Raw genomic sequence first — 16,890 nt, forward strand, 5'->3', positions numbered from 1 at the left:
AAGGTCGTATGAGGAAAGGCTGAGGCACTTGGGTTGTTTTCATTGGAGAAAAGAAGGTTTAGGGGTGACTTGATAGAGGTGTACAAGATGATTAGGCGTATAGATAGGGTTGATTATGAGAACCTTTTTCCACATATGGAGTCAGCTATTATGAGTGGGCATAGCTTTAAATTAAGGGGTGGTCGGTATAGGACAGATGTTAGGGGTAGATTCTTTACTCAGCGAGTCGTGAGTTCATGGAATGCCCTGCCAGTAGCAGTGGTGGACTCTCCCTCTTTATGGGCATTTAAGCGGGCATTGGATAGGCATAAGGAGGATAGTGGGCTAGTGTAGGTTAGGTGGGCTTGGATCGGCGCAATATCGAGAGCCAAAGGGCCTGTACTGTGCTGTATTTTTCTATGTTCTATGTTCTATTTGTTTTAATTATGTTTGGCATGGATGATGTTTTGTGCTGGTGCCTCATTTCACTTGGATTAACATTGATCCCTTGACAAGCAAAGTAACATAAAAACAAAAGATTTGGTCATTCAATCATTTAGTTCTGTATGTAGGCGTGAAATGTTGGATTTAGGCAATGACCATTTGCCTTGCGTGTTTCCAATATTCCTTTGTAGTTAGCTAACACAATCATTAAAGCAAATTATATAACTTGTATTAATATTAATATGGTGGCTTGCACATTCTCGAGATATTCCAAAGTACTTTACCAGTATTATATTCATTATGAAGTGTTATTATGTTTTGTTGATATTCTCAGTACAGCCAACAATAACTTGCATTAATAATGTTTTTAGTGGATTAGCAATTCCCATGCCAATTATAATAGTAATCGATTAGACACACAGCCATGCAAAGAAATATGCAACCAAAAGCTTGTTGAAAGAGGTAGGCTTTAAGGAAGATCTTTAAGGAGGAGGCAGACAGAAACAGAGGCAGAGTCTAAACAGGGAATTTCAGAGGTAAGGACCCAGGCAGCTGAAGGCATAAGAGCTGATGGTAGACTGAAAAAAATCATGGAAACTCAAGTTTGGATGAGCAAGTTTGGATGAAGAGCATTACTGTTCTTGAACAATCAGGCACACAAAACTGTCACATCTGAAAATTGCCCAGCCTCGCTACTCTGTTCAAAAATAATTATTCCTTTTGCTAACTCATTCATGAATGCAAGAACCAGTGATATGTCTGGGAATTGCATTCATTTCTGTGTTAAAACATTCAGCTTTTGATTACACACAGTGAAGTGTACTACTATAGCCATGTCTAGAAATCTTAAATGCCCCAGAATGTACAAGCAATTGCCAGTCCCAGCTCTTCACAATATATGTTCTGAAGTAGTCATACCAGATACAAAATGATAATTCTGTTTTTCTTCACAGATGCTGCTGGATTTGCTGAGTTTCTCCAGCAATTTCTGTTTTGTTTGTTTCTTTCACATTACAATTCCAGAGAGTAATTAATGTTTCTAACTGATTTGCAAGCAAGCCTCAATTATTCCACATTGGCAAGCAAGCATCCTCATCACTATCACATTGTTGAATTCTTGCTCAGATGTAATGTTACCTTCTGAGTCCAATGTTACTTCAGCAACCTTTGCTTCAGACCTTTGGTCTTTCTGAGTTTCACTGTCATTCAGAACTTTTGTTATGATCAAAGATAAGATCTACAAGCAGACAGTTTAAACTGATTCTCATCTACTCAAGTTCGTTAACCGTCATGACCACACTAATTGTTTATCTCTGTGAAATAACGACACAGAGGTCTGTAACTGATCCCCAAATCCCCCATTATTTACATGTGGACAGTACATGGGCTCTGACCAGTCAGATCAAAGCCAGTCCCTAGAATGAGGAAACTCTCTGAATCTCATGTTTATTTTTTTTCTTCTTTTTTTATTTTTTATTTTTTTTACCCCCACACTACTGCCTAACTGCGGTAGTACTTATTTTTTTCCCCCAGCACCCATGTTGTGTGTGTGCAGGTGTGAGACACAGTGAGAGACACAAGGTGTCTCATGTTTATATCTGTCAGCCCGGGCTCCCTGATTGGCCCAGGCTAACAACCCCCATCAAGAATCTCATAGTTAATGTGATCAAGCTGTTCTAATCACTACACTCTGCTGGTATAAATAATGATTAGATTTATCTACTATCACACTAAAATAAGACTACATCATTTATTCAAATCCAGAAGCAAAACTTGTGCATGATTTTATTCTTAGATATGAATTGAGACAATTTAGCAATTGATCACTTTCCACCTCTCACTTTGAAAGCATGACCTCTCGTTATTGAATCCTTCACCTCGGGGAAAAAGCTTGTCTCTACCCATCCTGTCTATACCCTTCATGATTTTGTAAACCTCAATCAGGTCCTCCCTCAATCTCCTTTTTTCTAGTGAAAATAAGCCTAACCTACTCAACCTTTCTTCATAGCTAGCACCTTCCATACCAGGCAACATTCTCGTAAACCTTCTCTGCACCTTCTTCAAAGCATCCATATCCTTTCAGTAATGTGGCAACCAGAACTGTACACAGTATTCTAAATGCGGCCGAACCAATGTCTTGTACAATTTTAACATGACTTGCCAGCTCTTATACTCAATACCCCGTCCGATGAAGGCAAGCATACTATATGCCTTCTTGACCACTCTATCCACCTGTTCAGCAACCTTCAGGGTACAATGGACCTGCACTCCCAGATCTCTCTGCCCATCAAATTTTCCCAAGGCTCTTCCATTCATTGTATAATTCGCCCTAGAATTAGACTTGCCTAAATGCATCACCTCACATTTTTCAGGATTGAAAACCATCTGCCGCTTTTCTGCCCAATTCTCCAGTCTATGTATATCCTCCTGTACTCTCTGACAGTCCCTTATTCTTTCTCCTACTCCACTTTGTGTCATCTGCAAACTTGCTGATCATACCAACAGTGCCCTCTTCTAGATCATTTATGTATACCACAAACAACAGTGGCCCCAATACTGACCCCTGTGGAACACCACTGGTCACCTTTCTCCATTTCGAGAAACTCCCTTCAACTACTACTCTCTGTCTCCTGTTGCTCAACCAGTTCTGTATCCATCTAGCTGGAACACCCTGCACACCATGTGACTTCACTTTGTCCAATGGGGAACCTTATCAAATGCCTTACTAAAGTCCATGTATATAACATCAACAGCCCTTCCTTCATCTAACAACTTGGTTACTTCCTCGAAGAACTCTATCAAGTTGGTAAGGCATGATCTCCCCCACACAAAACTATATTGCCCATCACCGATAAGCTCATTCCTTTCCAAATATAAATAGATCCTATCTCTCAGTACCCGGTGTCTGGATGACAGAGGGAAGAAAAGCACGTTGTTCAAAACAGGTGGAGATCTGGGATTCTTGGGAATGAAATGTCCGAGCAGATGTGGTGGAGGAACTGGGAGAATGGGATGGAGTTCTTGCAGGATACAAGGTGTGAGTAGGTGTAATCCAGGCAGTGATGGGAGTCTATGGGTTTGTAGTGAACGCCCGTCTGGAGTCTATTGACAGAGATGGAAATGGAGAGGTTAAGAAAGGGGCGGAAAGTGTCCAAGATGGATCACGTGCATTTGAGGGCAGGGTGAAAGTTGTTGGCGAAGTCGATTAACTGCTCCAGTCATCGATGTAACAGAGGACAATTTGGGGCACAGTGTCTGTGTAGGTACTGAAGACGGACTGTTCAATATAACCAACAAAGAGGCAGGCATAGCTGAGGCCCATCTGGGTGCCCATGGCTATCCCCTTGATTTTGAGGAATTGGGAGAAGTTAAAGGAAAAGTTGTTGTGGGTGAGGACCAGTTCGGCGAGGCGAAGGATGGTATTGGTGGAGAGGAACTGGCTGGGTCTGTTGGAGATGAAGAAGCAGAGGGCCTGGAGGCCATCCTGGTAGGGTATGGACATGTATAAGGACTACATGTCCATATTGAAGATAAAGCTCAGGGGTTCGGGGAAACTGGAGGTTACTGAAGAGATGGAGGACATGGTTGGTGTTGCGGATGTACGTGGGAAGTGCCTAAACTAAGGAGGAGAGGATGGAGTTGAGGTAGGACGAGATGAGTTCGGTGGGGCAGGACCATGCCGAGACAATGGGATGGCCAGGGTAGTTGTGCTTGTGGATCTTGGAGAGCAGGGAGAGCCAGGCAGTCTGGGCTGAGTGACAATGAGATGGAGGCAGTGGAGGGGAGATCATTGGAGGCAATGAGGGTACAAACAGTGCGAGTGATTTTGGCATGAGGGTTGCGGTGGGGACATGGGCAAGGGGGAGGTAGGACGTGGTGTCAGAGAGTTGGCGTTCAGCCTCTGTGATATAGAGGTCCATTCTCCAGAATACCACTGCGTGCCTTTGTCAGCAGGTTTGACGGTGAACTGGGAGCTGGTGCAGACAGAGTAGAGTGCTGTATGTTTGGAGGAGGGGAGGTTGGAGTGTGTGAGGGGGGTGAAGAAATTGAGACAGTCATCGGTAGTCAGCAATGAAGGGCTCTAGGGTGGGCACAAGGCCAGCGGGGGGTGACCAAGTCGTGGATGAAGGTTGGAGGTGGGAGAAGGGGTCCTCAGAAGGAGCTTTGGAGTTTTTGTCAAAGAAGAAGACATAGACGCAGAGGCTCATACAGCTCCTATCATACAGCAGATTTACACAAGATACCGCATTCATTTCTGCAAATCTCCTTCATGAGCATTTTATCCTGGTCATTGTCCAGCGTAATATAGTGTGTGAGGAAACTTTACTCAGCTGTAGTTAGCAAAGCATCAGGAATTCCTTATGGCAATGGTTAACTGGGGGTCAGAATTGGGAATAGAAAGCGAGCAGGCAAAGATATCATGATACAATTTCTTATATTTGTCATGCTGTGAGCCATTTTGCTTTGAATGTTAAAAATGGTTCAATATTGCTTTCATATATCAATTAGACTCATTCCCTGATAGGAGATACGTAATTCGAACTGCATGACTCCACCATGAAGTATGCACAATGACACAAGTCATGTCTCTATTTTCAATCAATTGGACAAAGAAAAAGTAATTTTAAACATATTTCCTTTAGCTCAGGAAGAAAGTGATTTTAGCAACTGTGCCCAGCAAAAAATGTTCATGCATGAGGCTGTAACTTAAAACTGAAAGTACCAGTGGTGTTTTACTTCCAGAACCTTAGCAAGTACAGAGTCTATAGAAGGGAAATTCCCAGAGGAAATTCTGAATTTAACTGCCGAGTGGAAAATTCAGTGCCTCCAGAATGAGAACTCCAGAGTTAATCCAGAGGAAAACTAGGATTTCAGGACATACACCATATATATTAAAATAAAACATTGCTTGAATATATCAGGAGATTGAAAATAAGCTTATTTGGACTTTTCCATGTATCTTTGTGGCAAATTACCCTAAAACTGCCAACAATTGGTCAAAAGAAATCAAAAATTTACTTAAAGTTGAAACTGACTCAAAAATAAATGTAGTAAGTTGCCATTTCATTAATTCTCTATTAATAATATATAATGTTGCTAAGCTTGTAACACTATTATGCATTACAAACATACCTCTTCTGTTCTGAATAACCGTCTTTTCTGTTTCATAGTTGGTGGGCCTTGTGTTAGGTGTTGTTTTCCAATCTGTGTATTTGTCCCAACAGTTGATGTCTTTTTATCGGTGCTCACTTTTTCATGTACATTAGAAGACGCAGTCACATGGGTCTGGGTTTGGATTCCTCCTTCTAAAGTATCTGCTCAAAACAGGATTTTTAAAAATTGCTGCATTCTCAATCAGCAAATGAAAAATTACTAATACAGACAAATGGCACATAAAGAAATCCTCAACCCAAGATTTGATCCAGACCTCCTTAAAACAATAGTCTCTTTGGACATCCTGAGAAACTGTGATGATAGTCTGTATGAGCTAGATTCAACATTCATATACACCATGAACCTAGTTCCATCAGGAAGTTTATAGACAGCATAAGTGATTCTAAACCTTGGTGGGTGAAGGAGAAGGACAGTGAACTAAATTACTTGCAGCACTGTTTTGGGTCTTTTGTTATGTAGTATTGGAATGTCAAACGTCAAATATTTTATGTGGAAACAGAATGCATGTTCAACAACTACTCTATACAGTTATACAATGGTTCTAATGTGGTGGCATTATTTTTTCTATTGCACAAATCCATCATTTGTTTTGCATTGCCAAATCAAAAATCAATATCACACCTATTCTTTTTCCTAAGAGAAAATTGGAGTGATATTTGAAACAGATGAAGAGAGAGACTAGGCTGCAGTGAGAGATTGGCAAATTTGGATTGCTCAACAAAAGGTAAGCTGAGTTGACTGGTCTGCACCAGTGATGTGAACTTCTAATGCTTTAAAGTATTTATCTGCCATGAATGTGCGATTGCAGAGTTACAAGTGTATATGAGATGCAAGGTTTGAGTGCGAGGATTACCGCTGTGTTAAATGTGTGATGGTATAATAAAGCACATTGAGTTGAAGGGTTGGGATTGCTGATTGGTGAGGGTAGTGATATGACCAGTGAGTGAGGCTGGTTACATGGTTAGTAGGATATGGCTTTTGAAGGTCAATTTCATTCATCTTGAAAATTCATATGGGATTATGAAAATTCTCCCTGTGCTGTGTGACGATGTTGTTCCTTCAACAAGGTTATGTGGTCCTTGTTTTCTTTTCAAAAGGGGTTGTAAAAGGCAGAGGTCTGTTGTTCCTATTTTGTCTGGGTTACTTTGATTGTAGCTAACAGATACTGCCTAAGGCAACAATCAGGGAAAAGGGCTTTTCGGTTTTTTTAAAAACACTTGTACAATGAAAGGGGAGTGGCCAATTCTCCAAATTCAGGGAGTTTTGCCAGCTTGGTTTGGTTTTAGCTGGTAACCCAGAGAAGCTGCTGGAGTGAAGATGTTCCATGCCTCAGCAAATGATCCCTAGTTGATTCTCTCTGCCATCTCTCTCCTGTAAGAACCTGTGTTTGAATTAACCTCTTTGTCAAGAGGTGTGTTTATGGGATGTTGCAGGAAATTGGAACAGCTCTTTGTTAAGTTGTGGGGAATATCGTGTCAGTTGCGTTTTCACATCATTGTTATTCTCAATTCTGTTTTCCTCTGTTTGTGATTCCTTTGATGGTGTGTAAATAAATTCTGGTTTACTTGAAGCCAAGCGGTTTAACCAGCTGCATCACTTCTGGGATATCCACCTGACATCTGCCTGAAACAAGTCAAAAAATTAGGGTCTGTGCTACCTTCTTAAAATGTTTTGAGGGAGTCTGGTCTGGTCCATAACAGCTGCCATCCATATTTGAAGAGTACTACAAATGGCACTTACCTCTGTTGCTACTTGCTCCCTCTGCATCCTGAGTATGGACTTGAAGGTATCCTGTACCCTTGCCCCCATAGGACATTTCAGAATCACAGAATTGTTATGGCACAAAAGGGGCCAAATGGCTCTTCATTCCTGCACCAACTATTCAAATGAGCATAATTACCTATTGCCAATATCCTGCTTTTCCTCCACACACTTGCATGCTATTCCTATCCTATGACCTACTTGTCTTTTCTCTTGTCTTCACTTTTCCCGAGGACTGGGTGATAGATATTCGTTGGTTTAGTGCACACTTGTGCGATCAGGTAGTTTGGAAGGAACTAGAGGCTGACAATAGTCATGCCATATTAAGTGACTCAGTTGAATATGCCTCCACCACACTTCCAGGCAGTGCAATCCCTAACCAAACTATTCACTGTTTGAAATTCTCTCCTTTTTGCCACTTCTACCAATGTCTCCAGTACAGCTGAGCACTTTGTGCACACACTCTTTCAAATGTTCATCTAATCTTCATTACAGCATATATTCAGTTTTCAAATTACTCCTAGCACTTTCAGTTACCACAATGTGTATCCTCATTAAATGGTGTGGGATGCCTTTACATCATGTTGGTCACTTGAGCTATGACGCACCCCCTCCAGTAGTTACTCTGATTACATGCAGCAGTCACGTACGTACTGTTTGCAGCATACTGAAAGGATCTGCACTTATTCCAGGTTAGTTGTGGATTAATCATGATCTCTCTATTGGTTTCTCCCCCATCTCAGTAATCAACAACATTTTCATATTAAAAAGCCAATTAATAATTACAACATAAAAGTGTATATTTCAAACTAACCCTATGACAGGTGATGGAGACATTGAAAACATATTTTATGTACCGGGACAAATCAGTTGGAGAGTTTTGAAGTTCAATCATAGAAAATAATTTCTTGGAGGGAGTAGAACATCTGAATATATCAGTGGCTTTACCATCCAAACAACAGAGTTCAGTATCTTGAGTCATGTTTTGAATGTCAATAAGAGGTGGTGCTTAGATGAAAGGTAAATTCATCATTCAACCAGCTAAAGAAATGGAAAATCAAGATTTGACAAATCTGTTACACTTGAAGATGTTAATAACAAAATTGATTTAAAAAAAGAGCCAATGGATATTATTTGCTTAGATATACATAAGCCTGGATGTAAAGTTCATTTTCGTCACCATACTACAAAGAGCAGAGAAAAATCAGCTATACAGCATATTCAAAAAGAACGGGTACCAATGAACATAGTTCACCTATTTCTCAGCAACAAACCCAAACAAGCAAACAAAACACATCCAGGAACCGTAGCCACTCTCCCCTACATCAAAGACATCTCTGGAATGACTGTCAGACCACTCAGACCTTTTGGTATCATGGTAGACCGCAAACCCATCAACACACTAAAACAGCAACTAATGAACTTGAAAGACCCCATACAGACAACAAACAAAACTAATATCCTTTACAAAATACCTTACAAGAACTGTAACAAATACTACATTGGACAAACGGGCAGAAAACTAGCCACCATGATGCATGAACATCAACTGGCCACAAAATACATGACCCACTCTCACTAGTATCCATACAAATAAGGAAGGACACCACTTTGACTGGGACAACACAGCCATCCTAGGACAAGCCAAACAAAAACACGCGCAAGAATTCCTAGAAACATGGCATTCCAACCAATACTCTATCAACAAACACATCAATTTGCATCCCATCTACCACCCTCTGATAAAAAGAACCAGAAACGACATCACCACAGGAACTGACACCACCACGGGAAATGACATCACCAACCCAAGGAAACCTAAACACATAAATAGAAAGCGGGTCACTAACACCAGTGCTTCACCAGAGGCTCACTGATGATGTTACCTAGTATGGTGCTGAAATGTCTGAAAACGAACCTTTCAGCTCAGTGAGCAAACCTACATCCAGAACCTCAACCTCAGCCACAAATCTTCTCAAAACTTGCTAATTCATAAGTCTTTTTGATAAAGTCACCCACAGGAGGGTGGTTAAAAAATTTAAAGCACATTGGATGGGAGTTAATATCTTGGAACAGATTACTGATCGGCTAGGCAGAAAACAGACAGCAGGAATAAATGGATCATTCTTATGTTGTCAGGTTGTGACTATAAGGTTCAGTATTTGAGCCTTAGCTGTTTATAATACATAGCAATGATTTTGAGGTGGAGATCAAATATAGTCTTATTTGCTGTTTGTCAGATGATACAAAGCTCAATGGGAAGGTACATTGCTGTGTTCCACAGGGATCGGTGCTGGGTCCACTCTTATTTGTCATTTATATAAATCATTTAGATGAGAATATAGAAGGCATGGTTAGTAAGTTTGTGGATGACACAAAAATTGGTGGTATAGTGGACAGTGAAGAAGGTTATCTAAGATTACAAAGATATCTTGATCGATTGGGTCAATGGGCTGAGGAGGGGCAGGAGTTTAATTTGGATATGTGCAAGGTATTGCATTTTGGTAAAACAAACAAGGGCAGGAGTTACACAATTAAAAGTAAGGGATTGTTTAGTGTTGTAGAACAGAGAGACTAGGGGTTCAGGTACATAATTTTTTGAAGTTTGCATCACATGTAAACAGGGTGATTAGGAAGACATTTAGCATGCTTGCCTTCATTGTATAGGAATTGGGATGCCACGTTGAGGTTGTACAGAGTGTTGGTGAGGCCTTTTCTATAGTACTGCCATGTCATGAGAAGTATATTATTAAGCTGGAGAGGGTTCAGAAGAGGTATATCAGGATGTTGCTTGAAATGGTGGCTTTTACTTATAAGGGGAGGCTGGATAGGTTGGGACCTTTTCACTGTAGCATAGGAGGTTGAGGAATGACGTTATGGAGGTTTATAAAATCACGAGGGGTATAGGTGAATGGCAGGTGCCTTTTCCTTAGGGTGGAGGATTTCAACACTAACGGGGAATGTTTTTAAAGTGCTAGGAGAAAGATTTAAAAAGATACGAAGGGCTTTTTTTTTACACAGAGAGTCGTTCGTGTGTGGAATCAACTTCCAAAGAAGTGATGAATGTGGGTACAGTTAAAATGTTTAAAAGGCATTTGGATAAGTACATGAAAAAGAAATGTTTGGAGGGATGTGGGCCAAGCAAGTGGGACTAGTTTAGTTTGAGATTATGATCAGGGTGAACTAAAGACCAAAGGATGCATTTAAGTGCTGTATGACTCTATAAGAAGTGCTTTCAAGACGATTTGGACAGACTTAATGAATGAGCAAAAACGTAGACATAATATACTGTGAAAAAATGTGAGATTATCCACTTTGGTCGGAGAAACAAATGTGCAGAGTGTTTTTCAAATGGTAAAAGATTTGAAAGCGTAGATATAAAAAGGGACTAAAGTGTCTTATCAAAAAATCACTGAGGTTGACGTGTAGGTACAATAAGCTATTAGGAAGGCTAATAGAATGTTAGCCTTTATCATAGTAGGATTTGAGTACAGGAATTGTCATGCCTTGCTTCAATTGTATATAAGCTTGGTTAGACCAAGATATTTCCCTTGTTTGGGGAGTCTAGAACTAGTGGGCACAATATAAAAACAAGAGGGAACTTAAATAGGATCTAGATTCGAAGAATTTTTCTTTACTCAGGGAGTTGTGAGCCTTTGGAATTCTTTAACAAAGATGACTGGAGAATCTCAGTCTTTTTGAGTCTGTTTAATGTAGAGATTGATAGATTTCTGATTGCCAGTGGTGTATGGAGTTATGGAGATGGAGTGAAAAAATGTCATTGAAATGTTCAATAAGCCATGATAATATTGATCATCTTATTCCTGATGAAGGGCTCCGGCTCGAAACATCAATTTTCCTGCTCCTCGGATGCTGCCTGACCTGCTGTGCTTTTCCAGCAACACGCTCTCAACTAAGAGGTGAAGTAGTCTCAGGAGGGCTCTGGCCTGATGGAGGTGCTAAGATAGAGAGGCACTATTTGAATATGATGATGACATATTCTGATCAATTGCTGAGAAGTGGTGGGTGCATTGTCAGTTTAGGGAGAGGCAAGAGATGCAATGGTACTTGGGGTGATCCTTCTGTCAGCACAACTGTTTGTAAAGGCTCTGCTAGAGTCCATTCTATTTATCTGGCTCTTCCATTTCTGAGCTGTAGTATTGCCTCAGATACATTCATCCTGGCATCTTTTTTAAAATGTCTTCTATTTCTGATTTGTAGCATCCATAGTTCTTTCAATTTTTAAAAATCACTTCAACTATTTCAAAATCTTTGTTTTTTTAAATGTATGCAGTTGAAAGTCATACGAGCCCATGTTTTTATGTGTGGTTCTTTTCTTTCTCTTTTACTACAATCTCTTTAAAATACAATGCATCTTTATCTTATTCTTATTTCTGATCAAAGAGCTACATCTGTACATACTGACAAGGGTACTGGAACCATTTTGTGATTCTAATTTGCTACCTCCAGTGCTTTGTCTTATTCATTTAGCATTGAATAACAGTCAGAAACAGAAATTCTGACAGATTTGTAGCTGCCGAAATCCACTGAGTTCCCTGAATTTGGCACAGTGGACATGTTGGCAACATGTTGGCAACACACATATATACAGATCACATTTGTAATTGTTTAATAATGGACATACAGGTTATATTTCAGAACAGTAATACATCTAAGAAGTTCAGCTAACCCTGTAAACCTAGAGGTGTATGTAGTTCATTTAAATCATTCACTGAAGTTATACCAGAGTATTATGTTACTCTGATATTAACATACAGAAGGATACTTGTTGCATACATTCAACTTGTCTGTGCCTGTTATTTGAACAGACATTGGGGATTGATTTTTCTAATTAAATAATATGTAATGAAACATCTTACAAGTATGTTTAATATCACCAAGAATAATACCTAGCTACAACCTTATGTTACTGTCCTAAACTCCTGCCGGAATTCTGTTTCTTTATTTCACATTCTTTATCAAATTTTGTGACTATTAAAGAGTGTTAAGTTAGTCTGGAGGAATACTGAAATACAACAAGTAATGATAACTCTTGTGTAAAAAATGACCCCAAACTTTTAACCAAAAAATATCCAAACTTTTTGCACTTATTGTCTACTTGATACTGATGTCAAGCTTGGCCTGGTGCGAACTCTTTCTTGGATAGAACCACAGAATAGCTCAGTATTGAACGTGGATGTTCAGCTCCTCATCTCTGCATACATCAACATGTAAAGTCAAGGTTGCCAGCTCATTGGTGCACACTGTATCCCCACCAATACTGCCCTCCTGGTAACATGGCATCAAGAAAGAACAGTAGAACAGCCCACTTCTGAATCAAAGTCATTGAGATTGAGCAGTAGATAAATAATTATGCAGCAGCTGGAGAATTGCAGATATCAATGAAGAATGTTGGAGAGTGGAGGGACTTGTCCACAGCTTTGGCAGAGACCCAAGAATTGCTGCACAGAGGAAAGCCTCACATGTGGCCACAGCTGACTTTGGAGGCTTAAAATACGTTAATGAAAATCATCAGAATGGATTCTCATTTTCTTGCACAATTCTCTAAATCTTTATTCTGAAAACACGCATGAAATTTAGGCACTGCCCATTTCAAAGCTAGCCTTGGATGGTGTATCAGATTCATGAAGAGCTAAAATTTTATACAGACAGAAGACTAATATTTTGCAGTATCTCCCAGGGGAACTTGATGGCAGGTTTATCATATTTCAGCAGTTTAGACTCAAGCATTGATTAATGAAGTGTTAGTGAAGACAACAATAAGAATAGTTTCAGTTACGCTGTCATGTATATTTGACAGAATAGAGCTTAAGCCAACAATGATATTCAAGAGAAAAACATTCACAAGAGAGAATAGATTAATGAAGGTGACTTGAAACGAAGCATGAAGGAAGTTTACAATGTGGATTGTGTTAAAAAATTGAAGTTTTCATCTGGGACATGTTGTTGAAGCTAGATCAGAAATCAATGATATTCCAGACTCCATACAGACAGTTGCCCAAGGCTGGAATCAGCATCTGCAGACCTCACTTTCTCCTCAAGGCTGGAATCAAACCTGGGTCCCTGTGCTGTGAGGCAGCAGTGCTAACCATTGAGCCACCATGCTGCCCTATTGCAGTGATTCCCAAAGGTAAACCAGCTATGCCTAACAGTTGGGTGTCTAATAAGCTCTTCAGTGGTAGCATAGGAAAGAAAACCTACCATTCCAGGGATCATCCGTATGAATCTCCGCTGGACATGCTCCAGTGCCATTATATCCTTCCTGAGGTGTGGGGACCAAAACTGGACACAGTACTCCAAATGGGGCCTAACCAGAGCTTTATAAAGTCTCAGTAGCACAACGGTGCTTTTATATTCCAACCCTCTTGAGATAATTGACAACATTGCATTCGCTTTCTTAATCACAGACTCAACCTGCATGTTTACCTTTACTGGAGATCAGCCCCCAGTCCCTTCATCCAGATCATTAATATATAATGTGAACAGCTGCGGCCCCAACCCTGAACCCTGCGGGACACCGCTTGTCACCGGCTGCCCTTCCGAAAAAGAACCTTTTATCCCAACTCTCTGCCTTCTGTCAGACAGCAAATCTTCTATCCATAGCAGTAGCTCACCTCGAACACCATGGGCCCAAACCTTGCTCAGCAGCCTCCCGTGTGGCACCTTATCAAAGGCCTTTTGAAAGTCTAGGTGGACCACATCCGCTGGGTTTCCCTGGTCTAACCTACTCGTCACCTCTTCAAAGAACTCCAACAGGTTTGTCAGGCACGACCTCCCCTTACTAAATCCATGTTGACTTGTTCTAATCCGACCCTGCTCTTCCAAGAAGGTTGAGTTACCCTTCCTCAGAAGTGATGGTTGCTAGGAAAGTGCGGGTTTATAGGAAGAAGGTAGGATGGAGGGAGGTGTTAAGGAGTAAGTGATAGGGAGGGTTAGAGTCCAAATAGAGAGCAGAGCAGTTGGACAGACAAAAGAGTGGATAACAATCTGGCTAGGAATGGGAATAGCTATTAATGGGGACTGTTAGTGGCTAACAAATGTTGTGTGGAATAGCAGACCATGTGATAACAAGGCCCGGTTTGTGGAGGTTGGAATAAAGTCAAGGGAGAGCTGAAGACGTAGAGTTGTTGAACTTGATAATGAATCTAGGAGGCTACAGGGTCCTCAAGAAGAAAATTAGGTGTTGTTCTTATTTTGAATTTGATAAATTCGATGGATTTAGTGTGCAGAAATGAATGCCTGTTTCCATGGACAGTTTTTTTTATCTATAAAAATTATTTTAATAATAAAAATACTTCTGGCTCATTTTATGCTACTTTTAGGGTTGTGTTGGGATTTTGGGGAGCAACCTCTGATACAGTGGTCCTAATGGCAAGGCAATGGGAAGGGATAGAATTCAATCCTTTCAAAAATGACCCTCATGTAAAAGACCACCTCCTTTTTTGACTATGAATATAGTCATAAGGATTCAACTTTGACCTGAATATAAATGGTATATCCCACTTTGTCAGTGATGATATTAAACTTTACATATAGTACAGTTCAATTCACTGGTCGTTCAAGTATTTTCAGACTTTTGAGGACACAACAAATGCTACATCAATATAGCTGCATGATAAGTCAATAAGACCATAACACATAAGGTGAATCAACTCAACTGTCCTCCACTATTCAATAAGATTATGGCTCATTAGATTATCACAATAATCCTCAATACCATTTTCTTGTCTTTCTCCATAAACCTCGATTCCCTTCCTGATTAAATATCTGTCTATTCTCAGCATTGCAATTACTTCATGATCCAGCTTCTATTGCACTCTGTGGTAAAGATTCACTGCCCTCCAGAAATTCCTCTTCATCTCTGTCCTAACTGGGTGACTGCTTTCTCTGAGATTATGCACTCTGCTTGTAGATGTTCCCACAAGGGGAATTCACTTCTCTACATTCATCCTGTCAGTGTCCATAAGAATCTTATATATTTCACTATGTTCATCTTTCATTTTCCAAACCTTCAATGAGTACAAGTGTAACGCAGTCAACCTCATCTCATAAGGAATTTCCGTACCTTCCCTGGAATGGCTTCAAGCCAATATCTTTTCCCTTAGATAAGAGGCTCAAACTTTACATAATATTCCAACTGTGGTCTCACTAGGGCCTTGTATACTTTTATCAAGACTCCCTATTTTTAATCCTCCAGTGCCTTGAAAATAAAACTAACATTCCATTTGCCTCCTTTATTTTCTGCTGAACTTACATGCTAACTTTTTTTGGGATTCATAAATCATACTGCACCCAGGCAACCTAAAAAGGGGCTGAATTTCATCTAAGCTAAAATGGGACATCTTCACATATACTTTAAAAATAAAGAGCTTCATTCATTGTCAGTCCAAGGTCCATGTCATTCAATTTTCAGGCTGGCCCCAAAATGGGAAGCTAGTTCTCCACCTTATTTTAACATTTATATCAGGGTCCTGTGCTAGTGATATGGCTCAATGGCATTTTTGACATTTAATGGGAATGGAGTGCAGGGTACGCAATGTGCCCATTGGTTTGGACTTTAAGTGGCCTTGAAGGATTACTGAAAGCTGCAGTCAAATATATGAGTACAGACAGACAGACAAAGACCCCTTGGCGCATACAGCCTGTCTTGAACAAATGTGGCACCTTGTACAACACCATAAATACATACTTCATTCCCCTCAAAAACCATGAAATTTCTTGGGAGTGGTGGAAACTAGAGAAAAATTCAGACCAATGTGGAGAAATGTATCTGGAGAATTCCTTCCAAGTGAGTGAAATTAGTCAAGGAGATCAAGATCACTCAGAATAAATAATTTCATGTAGCATCTAACCTTTTGTACAATGCAATCTCTGACCCAGTCAGAAACAAGCCTAGCTCTTGCTAGAAGGCAGTCAGTGAATCAGAGACCATGTGCGAACCTGTTTCAGAAGTTCACAACCTTCTGAAATTAAACTACTTTCTTGAGCTGGCTTAAAACTTAAAATTGGGAACTGAAATTTTATCTAACCTATGTATTGGAACAAGCTGTCAGTAAAAGTGCAATTGATTTATTTCATTGTCAAATAAATCCAAGTAGGTATTCCCGAGGTCTGTGCTTTCTTAAGGTATAGAGTCCCAGCTTGTTATAGAATCATAGAGATGTACAGCATGGAAACAGACCTTTCAGTCCAATCCGTCCATGCCGACCAGATATCCCAACCCAATCTAGTCCCACCTGCCAGCACCCGGCCCATATCCCTCTAAACCCTTCCTATTCATTAACCCATCCAAATGCCTATTAAATGTTGCAATTGTACCAGCCTTCACCACATCATCTGGCAGCTCATTCCATACACGTACCACCCTCTGCATGAAAAAGTTGCCCCTTAGGTCTCTTTTATATCTTTCCTCTCTCACCCTAAACCTATGCCCTCTAGTTCTGGACTCCTCGACCCCAGGGAAAAGACTTTGTCTATTTATCCTATCCATGCCCCTCATAATTTTGTAAA

At 40.2% G+C, this 16,890-nt stretch overlaps 1 protein-coding gene across 1 annotated transcript in view; it reads right to left on the minus strand.

Moving 5' to 3' along the window:
- The window catches only part of LOC122549570 (brain and acute leukemia cytoplasmic protein-like), a 48,553-nt gene that overhangs the window by 6,911 nt on the left and 24,752 nt on the right, over positions 1-16,890 (minus strand). Inside the window, exon 2 of the mRNA XM_043689413.1 lies at positions 5,557-5,738. Coding sequence (XP_043545348.1) covers positions 5,557-5,738 — 182 coding nt within the window. The remainder of the gene's footprint in view (positions 1-5,556; positions 5,739-16,890) is intronic.

The sequence above is a fragment of the Chiloscyllium plagiosum genome, chromosome 4 (genome assembly GCF_004010195.1).
Source record: "Chiloscyllium plagiosum isolate BGI_BamShark_2017 chromosome 4, ASM401019v2, whole genome shotgun sequence".
Lineage (NCBI taxonomy): Eukaryota > Metazoa > Chordata > Chondrichthyes > Orectolobiformes > Hemiscylliidae > Chiloscyllium > Chiloscyllium plagiosum.